The following is a 13,583-nucleotide window of genomic DNA, read 5'->3' on the forward strand; positions in this document are numbered from 1 at the left end:
TTTTTCCCACTTATTAATTTAATACTCAGAACTTTTCTATAACCATAAACATAGCTAGAGTTTCACCTTTGAACTTCGAAATAAGTCACTTTAATAACAAACTATCACCTAACTTTAGACATAAATTTACCATATAATCCCATAGCCGTAACCCATCACTTCACTATGGCCTTTTCGCCGAGTTTCACGACTGTGGCCAGGTTATCTTTCAAGGTCTTCAGCTGGTGAAGCACGTTGGAGTCCATGAGAGAGAATGGTATGTACGCTTGTGATTGACGGAGTTGTTTCGCTTGCAATGACAGCATTGTGCCGTCTTGTAGTAGAATGTTGCAGTTGGCTTTCTCATGTGATTGCATCCTGAAATAAGTTGATTTGATATGAAATTCGATGATAAAATAAAAGTAACAATTTAACCTAAAAATCTGAAAGTAACTAAAACAGTAGACTAATAATTCAGTATATTTGACTAACTAACAATTTCTATATTCTCTTCTATTCTCTCTATTCTTTCTATCTTTCTAAACCTAAGTAATTCAAAACAATAGCTGCTCAAGATATTATATAAATAAATAATGTATATCCGAGATTATTGGATCTGGATTATCAAGTCAATTTTACAGCAAATCGTAAAATAAAACTTTCTCACGAGAAATTCTGTACCACAGGTTGTAACGTGGTATCTAGACTTAAGTAGTATAATTAAATGAAAATATTTATTTGATCATAAGATGATTATATACTTAACAAATGTCAAAGAAAATGTACATCTAATTATCTTCTCAATAATAATTTTATTTGCTTGCAAATGAAAAGAAAAACTGACTTGAATTTCATCGACAAGTAATAACAACATAGGTAGAGGAAAAAATTGTCAAGTAAATATGCGGTATTAGATCACAGTTAAAATGAGACCACATGACACGTACCATCTGTCGATCTAGGAAAAATATTATCTATATCGGTCTACCCAGTCAAAAGTTCTGAGGTGACATACATTAGCCTATCACAGTATACCATATATTGTGGGAGTAAATACTTACGTGCAAACAGAAGGCACCATGACCGGGGAACCGGACATGGACAACACCATCTCCCCGGCCCGGGGCTGGCGGAGAACGGTCAGCGGGGTGTGAGGGGTCACCTGGAGGCAGATATATGTGTAAACATACAGATATACTATGTCTACAAAACAGTATTCCTTTCATCAGGTTGAAAGATATTGCTTTCTAGCTTGGTTGAAAAATTCATGACTATAATTGCTTGTATCTGGTAAAAAAAATGCGAGTTGGTGGATATATTCCCTACTGTGAGTAACGATTGCTATCAGGTATACATGATAACAACCGGGACCGACGGCTTAATGTGCTCTCCGAGGCACAGTGGGGAGACCCACAAGGACTAACAACCAGACCGGAAATAAATATTTGTATAATATAAACAGAAAAATTATATAAATCAGATATAACAATGACTTAGCGTGTCCAATGCATCTTTATCTGAAAAGAAAACAGTTTTATTATTCTATGTATATCGGCGAAACGTTGGCGCAACGGTCACAGCAGTGGCGGTTGTGGGTTCGATACCCGCCCATGACAAACATTTGTATTGGCCATACAGATGTTTATGTTTGTGCGGTCCTTGTAGGTTTCCCCACCGTGCCTCGGAGAGCACGTTAAGCCGTCGGTCCCGGTTGTTACCATGTTACACTTGATAGCGATTGTTACTAATAGTAGCCACCGCACCGGAGCAACGTGGTGGATTAAGCTCTGATCCTTGTCCTACGTCTCCTACAGGCTGAAGCGTACCCGCGACCGTCGGTGTTTAGGCGCTGCACTGCACCAGAGCGGTCGTCAGACAGCGCCAACTGGCTAGACAGCCTATGATAGACGTAAACATCGCATACCATGATTGTCTTCTTCTGTCACTATTAATTTTGTTTAAAAACTTCTTAGTTATCTAGTATGAACTTTGTGTGTATGTGTGTGTATGCATGTGTGTCTGTGTGTATGTGTGTGTTTGTATGTATGTAAACAAACTATCTATGTAAGTATGTATGTTTATTTATTGAGTTGCTTTCTATTATTTTTTATAAAATTATACTCTACACCTACACCGTCAATATATCATCTCCTTTGCCCTAAGGTTGCCTGGAAGAGATTGCTCTTAAGCAATAAGGCCGCCTTTTGTACATTTTTTTTTTCTACAAATTATTGCTAATGTTGCTTGCTTATTTTATTTGTATGGTGTACAATAAAGTGTTAAATAAATAAATAAATAAATACCTTGGGCGTGATGACGGGGTAGCAGCTGGACGCGTTTTTGCTGTAGGCGGGCGTGCGGTAGACGGAGCGCGAGCGGCGCCGCAGTGCGCACGAGGCCTTGCGCGCCGGGTCCGCGGACCGCGAGCGCCGCACGCTGCGCCCCGCCGACGGCGGCGCTGCGGGCCACACGGGGCGTCAGCTCACGGCACAGGGCACGTCAGCTCACGGCACGGGGCACGTCAGCTCACGGCACGGGGCACGTCAGCTCACGGCACGGGGCACGTCAGCTCACGGCACGGGGCACGTCAGCTCACGGCACGGGGCACGTCAGCTCACGGCACGGGGCACGTCAGCTCACGGCACGGGGCACGTCAGCTCACGGCACGGGGCACGTCAGCTCACGGCACGGGGCACGTCAGCTCACGGCACGGGGCACGTCAGCTCACGGCACGGGGCACGTCAGCTCACGGCACGGGGCACGTCAGCTCACGGCACGGGGCACGTCAGCTCACGGCACGGGGCACGTCAGCTCACGGCACGGGGCACGTCAGCTCACGGCACAGGGCACGTCAGCTCACGGCACAGGGCACGTCAGCTCACGGCACAGGGCACGTCAGCTCACGGCACCGCCGCACCGAGCCTTGTGACGGGCTTGGGCGGGGGACGCGGGCCGAGTTTAACGAGGTGGGGCACAGCAGGGCATTTCCTGCTCAGGATATCCCCGACTGGGGTCGTACCTCGACCGTACAGAAGACCACAGCTAGATAGCACTGCTTTCAAGCAGTGTTGTGTTCCTTTATGAGTAAGGTGACCAGAGCTCCTTGGAACTTAAGAAGCCGACCGATGGCGGGATAACCATCTAACCGCTGGCTTTGAAACACACAGGCCGAAGACGGGCAGCAGCGTGTTCGGTGTGACAAAGCCCTGCGGTCACCGACCCGCCTGCCCAGCGTGATGACTATGGGCAACACACATGAGTTCACGCATTTTTGGCACAAGCTTGTGGAGGCCTAGGTCCAGCAGCGGACTGCAATAAGCTGGAATGATGATGATGATGATGATGATGATGACCAGAGCTCCTGGGGGGAATTAAGGGTAGGTTCGGCTCGTTTGCGATGCTTCTGGTGTTGCAGGCGTCTATTAGCTACGGTAATCGCTTACGTCGTGAGCCGTACGCTTGTTTGCCATCTTCGTTATATTAAAAAAAAAGGAGTGCCTCGTATTTTAAATTAAGCTAAAGCTAGGAATTTCATTTGCATGCGGAAAATAATCTACAAAATATACAGAAAACCCTTTTACGGGATGGCACATGCTGATCATCCTATATAAATTGAAATAATGGAAAATGTGTACAGCTTTAGCATATTGAACATACACATAGTAATTACAAAAAAAGAGGAAGAGACATTCTGTATGAAAAAACTAAATACATTTAAACACACATTATGTTAAAAATAAAGGATTCTAAGTAGGTATATTTAATATTAAATCACTTTTTAATTTTTACTTGAAACTAATCTATGGCTATAAATACCTAAAATCTTTGATAATATTAAATAACTTTGAAATAGAATAAGTAAAGTGAAATAAGTCAATACAGAGCAGAACTAGGGACTATTCATAAATAACGTCACAAGTTTTTTATTTGGATCACTCTTAGACCTTACGTCGATAATGTAAAGCGATGATTGTCACACTTGTAATGTTGTATGACCATTTCGTATGTGTCAAGTCACACATTTGCAATGCTAGATCACCCTTTTCTATAGGTCATATCACGTTTGGTATTGTAGTGTGGTAACATAATTATAGCTTAGCTTATAAAGTAAGTATCATCATTGTAAAGTGCAGAGCGTTGTCCGGAACACTTGTGTGCCTTTAACTGTATCTCCCCGCATCCCACACCTCAGTATGTTATATGAACCTATCCCACATTTCATGTCACATATTTGCAATTTTGAGTTTACAGTACATCATTTTTGTACAGAATTTACTAATAGATCTTAATGTGACGCCACGAACATTTTGGATTCTGTCACACAATGGCACAGTTATTGAATCCATTTTCCTTTCTTACTTTAGTTAAGTTTCATTATTTTCTAATTTATCCTCTTCTTGTCACACTTGAGGGACAAGTAAATGTGACAAGTGACCTTTTTTACATGTGACGTAATTTATAAATAGTCTTAAATGAATGAAAAATGTTGAAGAAGAAAGCGACTCACCCATATGAGTCTTCTTAGCTCCCCGTTCACCGGAGCCTTGCGATGAGTTCTCAGTGAGGTACCCTGATCCAAAGCTCCCGGTTAGTCGGAGTTAATGTTGTTAGATGATTAGTGATTGTGCAAGATATGGCGTAAATAATTTTGTGCATTTCGTTGTAATAGTAGAAACTGATAAATCTGTATGTCTTTAATTTCATGTAATGTCTTTGTGAAATAATTAAATTTACAGTGAATACAAACAAGCGAGGGGCATTACATTGAACTGATTTTATTACAAAATCTTTCTTGGCAATGTAATTTTTTTTTGTACAAAGCTTAGAAATGGTAGTAATAATAAATGCTTCACGCTTCTCAATGGCCCTCAGTGGCATTTTCTCCTATGTCGGGGGGTCGGAAACAAACACAATACACAAGCACAAACGCCCAGACCACGACAAATATCTACTTATATGGCCAATACAAATGTCTGAACGTGAACAGAGATCAAATCCGCGACCGCCAGCACAACAGCCACTTGTATGTAGTTTATGGGGTTTGATTTAATACATCTCACTGGTTTGATACAAATAACATTTATCTCAGTATAAGCGATTATTAACAACTTTTCCTATAATTAAATTAAAATATAAATAAATAAATATCTTTTAACATACACATACAGTCGTCTGAACATGTGGTAAAGCCATTTAATGCTCGTGTAGGTAACAGCCGACTGTTATCGGTAAATATATACCTATTTTATTTATTTATTTTTTTAATAAATATACACCAAATAATACACATATAAATACAAATATTACACCCAGACTCAGGCGGGAGTCGCCGCGGAACAGAAAGCAGGGCCACTACAAACTGCACAAGGGCTAGTCAAATTATCTTGCAGTATTTTTTTAAGTACATATATATTTCATCTGATAATATTCCTTTTTTAATTTATGCATAAATTAAAAAATATTTATGGTTTCTGCTTAATTTTGTGCCGAGCCGCTTTCAGTACCTTTCGTGAAAAAATGCAACGGTGCATAAGTTTGAATGACTGACCACTGTTAATGTGGTATTTATCACCAACAGATTTTTTAGGGGCATGTGGGGCATTTTTTACCCGGTGCGACTGATAGTGTCTTATTATTTTTAATATTCTACTTTTTCTTTTTTGGTGCTTTAGACTAACAAATTAATAATCTCTGAATAAAGAACAAATAGATGACTAACTGCTTTCAGAAAATATTTCCAAAATTTATCACAATAACGAATATATAACAAGAAGGTTAAGACCGTATACCGGTGACCTCACATATTCGGACATTTCATAATCATCATCACAGCAGCCTTTCACAGTCCACTACTGGACATAGGCCTCCACAAGTTGCACGGCAAAAATGGCGTGAACTCGTGTGTTTGCCCATAGTCACCACGCAGGGCTGGCTTTGTCTGTTGCTTGGCTGGTGTAAATTTGACGAAAAATAAAATTGTTTTGTGATACAGCTATTATAAAACCTAAATTTTTACAATAAATCCATTGTCGTGTTTTTGACCAGGTAGCGACAGTCAGTGTTACATAATGGGGTGCGCCTCCCGCCGATTTAAATGAAACAGTACATAAATACTTTCAATTAAAATAATGAAATGATTCAATTAGTAAATTAATATACAAAAATGTCTGATAAAAGATACTTATAATAGTTACATAATGTGTATTTATTAAAGTATACAGATTAATCTTATTCTTACTATTACAACAAATTTACAGAATTCATGAATGACTTGTCAATATAACCAATTAAAAAAATCAATGATATAAAGCCGAATTAAACAGGAAAGTAAAGACATAAGTATACTCACACAATCAGAAGGCAAATTATAATAGTTGGAAAATAAGCATTCTACATTTGACTATAATACTTATTAATCATTTAAACTACTTTTTTAAGCTTCTATAACCAGAAACTAGAGAAAAGAGTTAATGCTCAGTTCCTATATTTAAAAAATTATTTATTTTGCTCAGCAACTTTTCAGTTTATAACACGACATGAAATAAGAACCAGACTTAAATATAAATTTAAGAATTTTTAAAAGTAATTTTAAATACAGCATTTCAAGTCTATTGTAGAAGAAAATGAATAAAAGTGAAAAATGTTACAATAAAACGTACCATCATCATGAGAGGCAGATCGGGTTGAATGTCTGGTCGCCGAGCGTCTTGTTGTCGATGGCTCCTTGAAGTGCAGTTCTGTTTTCTGTAGATATATTTATACATAACTAAGGATATACATTTTACTTCGACTTATTATTGTACAGAACTGAGGTAGGGCACAGCAGGAAATTCCCTACTCAGATATGGTGCAACCAAACTGGGGTGGTGCCTCGACCTTAAAGAAGATCACAGCTAAATAATACTGATTTCAAGCAGTGCTGTGTTCTTGTTGGTGAGTAGGGTGACCAGAGCTCCTGGGGCAAATTGTGGATAGAGTCTACAAAGGGCTTGCGATGCATCTGTTGTTACAGACGTTTATAAGCTACCGTAATCTCTTCCCATCAGGTGAGCCGTATGCTTGTTTGCCGACCTACTTATTTAAAAAAAGAATATAATGTCGCTTCAGCTAGTAATATCTCACTGCTGGGCATAGGCCTCTTTCTCCATGTAGGAAAAGGATCAGAGCTTAATCCAATGCGGGTTGGCAGATAAAAAATAGCATAATACATTTGTTGAATAAATGTGTTATTTTTAGTAAAACGTATTCTTAAATATGTATACACCAACTTTGTAGAGGATATGGATCACATACCACTAGACTAGACTAGAAACAGAGGATACAAGCATTGTGAATTGGTATAATTACTTATGTAGATAAATTACAATATTATATACAATATTATATACAAATTATATACAATGTAATCGCATATTTTGAAGCTTTTTCTAGAACAAATAAATTACGTACCAATTGTCCAACGGTCTTCTGTAGGTAGTTATTGCTTATCGAACCCAGAAGAATCTTGAACGCTAACTCCACATTCCGAAGTTCCATATGTGCGCGTGAGTCAATTTTGTTTTTCTGGTCAGTAACTGTTAAAATGAAGAAATTATCATGTAACAAGCGTAATAATAGCTTCTTTAACTTTATATTCACTTGTTTCACCACACGTTGTAGTATATTTACCAAGTTTATTTAATTTCTTTAGAACGTCGTTGTCTTCGGTGGTCTTTTCTTGTTTTCGAACTGGTCGTTTTGTACGTGGCATTTTAAAAAGATTATCTTAACTTCAGGACAAAAATATTGATAAACTTAACTTTGTTAATTTATTTTAACACGATAGATTGATATTTGATAGTTGTTTGATAGTTTAAAACAAAATACAAGCAACCGACATTTTTGATTTTTGAATTACCGACAAAGAGTAATATAAGCATACAGGAAAAGAGAGCCCTCTCATGGTATAAAAGTGCAACCAAGTTTGAATGCTAGCGACAACTGTATTTTGGCCCCAGTACTAAGCTCTATATATATATATATATATATATACTTATATGTATAAGTATCTATAGATAGGAATGTATAGGTTTTTGACTTCAGGTTCATGAATGTAACAATTTAACCACAAGAATTTCATACAATTCTTGCGATTAAATTAGTTTAATCACTACTTAAATTTTAATTTATTTTCGTGCAACTCGGCGTTAAACAGTTACATTCATGAACCTGAAACGCAGGTTGGTGATGTGTTAATTAAAAAAAGATTCAAATTCCAACTTTAAGGTTTATTTATAACAGTCAGTCAGATACATTATAGAAACTACACAGTAGAGAAATTAGATTTCGTCTCACTAAATGTATGGTAACTTATCAGTCTTACCAAAAATCATAGCGATTTGGATACTGTCAGAAGCAGAAGTTTTACATACATCTGGGCCCTGTCTAATAAACGTTACAAGTCAACAATTTTGTAAATAAGTGACAAATTTGTTAAGTTGTATGACAAGTGCTGTTGAATAAACCTTACAAATAACTAAGAATTTTACATATTTAATCTTACAAATATTTTAATTACAAATGCTGTTTAATAAACATTTATGTGTAGACAACGCCTGTAGATTTCGATGAATAATTGTATCTAAAATTTGTAGTTGTAAGTTACAAGTTATATAAAATGTAAATTAGGAGGCACTAAATTGTAAATTTCTGACACACGACGAGTCCGCCTGTCGGAATTGTACTACAATTTACAAAATATGTAAACTTGTAATTACAATTATGTGCTCAATAAAACAGTTTTCCGTACAAATTTGTAATTATCACCGGTAAAGAGAAAATGTTTATTAAACAGAAATATGTAAAATTGTTGGTACAATTTTGTAAGTTTTCCACCATGGTAACCTTGTAAGATTTATTCTTTATTAAACAGAAACTTGTAGACTTGTAGCCTGTAATCTACAATTACAATTTGTAACATTTATTAAACAGGGCCCAAGATGTTAGTTCTTAGCCGTAGCTCGGCTACGTAATTGCACCTTTAGATTACCCCCATACAAATAAACGCTGAATAAACTTGTCATAGTTATAACACTATTATAATAGGTTTTCTCTCTTTCATTTTAGAGTGAAAAAGACAAAACACTATAAAGCGGTCAAAACTTGGTACATTTTTATTTACACACGGGTTATTGTTTGAAATGCCTAATATGTTTATTATAATATATTTGAGCATAGGTTTTTAACTCATCGTCACCCTCATATGTCAATTTACCATTTAAAATTCTGTTTATTGATCTGCACCAACTGTAAATCAATATTTTTATTGTTAAATTTTGAAAAAATTCTGTCAATTCTTTTTTGTGGGTGCTGCAATCAAATGGGAAATCTACCAAAACATCCGTGAACATTTTTATTTTGTTTTTTAAACCATTTGTTGGGACATTTTTTTTTAAAAATGATGTCACTATATTTTGTATTTCATGAAAGCACTTTTCTAGGTCTTCTGATGGGTATACTAACCATTGTTTCTCTTTTGCATACTCCCTCGCGCGAGTAAATGTATCTTGCTTATTCTTAATTTCTATTAGTTTCGACCGACAGGTACGGCATGTTTTTACTATACTTTTTAAACATTTTTTCAAGACCCAACCACACACATAATTTCTCTGACCTGAGTCTCCTTCGCGTTCTTCTACTAATGTGATTAATTCATTGTTGAACTCAATTGTTTCATTAGGAATATCAGGTACAGGCTCATTGATTTTGCTTTCGTTTAAAAAAAAATGTAAAGTTTCCAAACACTGGTTTTCGTCTTTCTCACAATTTGCCTGTAGGGAGTGGGGCGAGTTAAAGTTATTGAGTAACAAAGATTTATAGGCACCCTCAAACGCAACAGCATCGGGTGCCGTATTTCTCGCCCCATAACTCCTGATATTCCCAAAGAAGTTTTCGATTGGGTCCTGGTTAAAATGTCTGGTTAGCATAGCATCAAAACCATATTTCACATTTAATTTTTTCCAAAGTGCCTTCATGCCTTCAATTGTTTTAATAAAATTGTCCACTGACGGGACTGTAGTTTCCACTATTTGTATTTTGTCACCAACTTTCCTTTTTTTAATAAATTTAACAGTTTTTAAGGTTTTTATTGCTTTTTCCCACAGTTGATGGTGGGGTGACGATAGTTTAACACATCCTTTATACATTTTGCCATCTGGCACATGAAATGTGTTACTATTCAAGGAATCAAACAATTTATCGATAAGTAATGTGATTGGTATTAATTCTCTACACTCTTCAGGCAAAAGATTACGTGCTGTCAGATGTTCTGTCGCTACAGCAACACTATGGCTGAACACTTGTGCTGCCGTTTTCACACGCATCTTCTTTAGTTTGTCGCGGTTTATATGTTCCTCAGTGACCTTATGGAGGTAGCGCAATTCTCCGAAAGATTTATCGGCAGCGTAGAGCTGCTGCAAATAATGCCACTTAAAAACTTTCTCCTTTCCTTCATCATTAAAATCTCTATATATCATGTCCTTCGTTAGGAGGTTGTTCCGCAAACCTTTTAACAGATGAGGAACATCAAAAATTGGAATAATTTCTTGGCCTTGCACAAAGAAAACATCCTTTCTGCATTCCATACCTCGCCTCTGATATCTGGCCTTCTCTTCACTTAGTAAGTCATTTATTGCGCCCACATTGACTGTGCTCTGGTCACACACTGTGCACAATATTTTGAGGCCAGTGTCTTGAATCAATCGTATGATGTCTTTTATGACAATTTTTAATTCCGTTTTGTTCATATTACTTGTGAAATAATATGCCACTGGTTGTTTATAATTCGCCCTTATCCCTTTTATCATGAATACTAGGGCGTGATTGGCAATTTTGCTTTTTCCAATTCCGGCAAAACCTTTGAGTTGGTCATTTTGGTCAATGAAGTGAATTTGAGGCGTGATAGACATTTCATCAAACATCAATGTGCACAGGCGATCTTCAATATTCATTTCACTAACTGTGTTTTTAATTTTTTCAAGGATCAACTTATTTTCACCTGGTTGCAGCTTAATTTCGGCTAGCAGTCTTTTCAGGGATTTTGCAGAAGGCAAAGTGAAATACTTAGCCAATAAAGCATAGCATTTGACACTCTTCTTATATAATGACAGAGACAGGACCTTCTCTTGAATAGTGAAACGCCTTCCTTTTGGTTTCTTTGTTGTCAAAAGGCACTGCATACCTGTGAATAGCTTTGCCGGATTTGTCATGTTTTTTGTAACTTTTTCAAATGCAACACTTCTGTTGAGTTTTGTTGCATTTGTTAGTCTAGCTTTCAAACTTAAACCTCGCTTGCGCAATCGGAGGACTTCTCTATTCAATTGCGTTACTTGCCGCTGTGTGACTTTAATTTTGTTCAGCAGCAATGATGGCAACTTGGATTTTACACCTGTAAGAAAGTAACAGAAATATTAATTCACCATCTTCAAAAATATTTTAGAGATTGACTAACCCTAATTTTATGAATTAAGCAGTGAAAGTTACTTGTAAAGAAAGATATTAACGGTATTGGAAGTAATTTTATATGTGGGTTCAATTCCTTTTATATGAAAAAAAAATGAGCCGTCACAGGAAAATAATGACTTTTTATTACATAAATATTCATTTTTATTAAATACAAAATATAAAAATTTTAAATTTAATTTGCAATCGCGCTTGCGCGGCTTTGTCGAATCACGACACGAAATTAATTTTATTGTGCATTATTTTGATTTTGTTATATTTATATCTTTTGTCTATATCTATATAGAGAGACATATGCCATCGCGGACTTTTCTGTAGACCTATATAAGATACATAGTTCCACCACACACTATTTTCTTATATCTCAAAGGGATTAAGGCAGCGTTTTCATTAAAGGTCTCAGATGGCTTATTTTTTTCTGACAACTCCAACAAATATCTTTATATTTTAGCCACAGTATACAAAAACTTATGTATTAAATGTAATTCTAACATGTTTTTAGTGTACTTACTTGATTTTGAGACATTTGTTTCAGACAAACGCCTGCAATAACTATGCTCGATAGATATTCTTTTTTCCAATTTCTTCTGAACTGTTCTAGCGAGATTGCCTGGAAAATATTAAAAACCTGAATAAATAAATAATAAATGTTTCTTGATAGCTGCTCTGTACTTGTCAATGACAACCATTGAGATGTTGTAGGAATTCTTTCTTAAAGTAATAATTGATATTTTAACTCTACTCGGACTATTTCAATAGTAATTAACAAAAGACAATGCCAAAGCAGTCGACTAAATGAAAACAAAGAATGCTTCAACTTTATACCTTTTGTCAAGTGGATAATGCTCTGCTTCATAGGCAAATTAAGTAAATTTTAACATTTACATACAGGCACATAAAGTACTTCTAGCCGCACTCTAGGATACCCTATGTTGTGGGAACCAGAAAGACATGTCACATTTTTTGTTTGGTTATTACTGCTTCCAATTTTCACTCCCACATAGCATCAGAGTTTATGGCCAGTAGGTCAGTAATTTACACCCGCAAGTTTAAATAAAGAATCTGTAGTTACCTTTATCTATTGATTGGGATGTTGATGCTTCCGCTTCCATGGCAGGAGCTGCTGGAGTAAAGCCTATAAAATTAAAAGAAATAAAATTAAATATTCTGTGCAGTTATCATAAAGCTGTAGGTAGCAAAAACTAAGATTCGATCTGAGGATTTATTAAAACTTAGTATTTGTTCAGCAACTTTAAATAAAGAATTCGTGTTACCTATATCCATTGATTGGGATGTTGATGCTTCTGCTTCCATGGCAGGAGCCGCTGGAGTAAAGCCTGTAAAATTAGAAGAATAACTAAATGTTCTGTGTAGTAGCTCATAGCCATATTAGTAACTGACAATCTGGGTCTGAGGCTTCAATTATCTATTTATTACTTTACTCTGAAGAATTTTCATTTTATATTTCTAATTATAATAATTAAGCGTCTAGGAAAACCACCTATATCAAGGAATCATATTTTCTAAATACAATTTTTCATAGTATGCAGTAAGAAAAATACTATACACAGTCCAGAGTAGAAAATACTTTCTATAAATTGGAATGTAATATGGTTTTTCCATTATTTTCTGTTGACTGCATGGGGTTACTGGCCACAACCGGCTTAAACAAACAAAATAAAAGCCAAGCCTAAAAAAAAGCCTGAATAACATGATTAGATAACTTACCAGTAAGATGTAGTGATGGGACAGCTAGGGCATTCAATCGATTAAATCTGAGTCGATCTTTATCGGTGAAATGCCTGTCACACAGTCTCTGCTTTTGGAAGTATTCATAGTCTGAAACACTTTCTGGATTTCCACCAGCAATAGTGACCCAACTTTTAAATCTCTCCAGATACTTCTCAGGATTGGGGAATCGATGCATGGGCATACCTTGAAAAAATAAAAAATAAAAGTTATAGTTTCAATAAAGTGATCATTATGATTAAGAACTTTTCTATAAGGGGTAAGTAGGAATAAATGAGCCATAGGATTTTATGTACAATACAGGTAGATTTTTTTTGGGAGGTTAAATTTTTGTTATTTCTGACTCTACCTTAATT

General features: G+C 36.4%; 1 protein-coding gene across 1 annotated transcript; it reads right to left on the reverse strand.

Annotated features, from left to right (window-relative positions):
* Nucleotides 1-7,839, reverse strand: LOC123665658. The gene is made up of 7 exons (XM_045599930.1): nucleotides 7,648-7,839; nucleotides 7,429-7,553; nucleotides 6,639-6,723; nucleotides 4,487-4,549; nucleotides 2,283-2,437; nucleotides 1,041-1,141; nucleotides 1-357 (listed from the first exon to the last, which is right to left on the reverse strand). Exons 1-7 carry the CDS (start codon nucleotides 7,727-7,729, stop codon nucleotides 156-158), a joined length of 813 nt encoding a protein of 270 aa, XP_045455886.1. The 5' UTR covers nucleotides 7,730-7,839; the 3' UTR covers nucleotides 1-155.
* Nucleotides 7,840-13,583: the final 5,744 nt, after the last annotated feature.

Source organism: Melitaea cinxia, chromosome 24, assembly GCF_905220565.1.
Source record: "Melitaea cinxia chromosome 24, ilMelCinx1.1, whole genome shotgun sequence".
NCBI lineage: Eukaryota > Metazoa > Arthropoda > Insecta > Lepidoptera > Nymphalidae > Melitaea > Melitaea cinxia.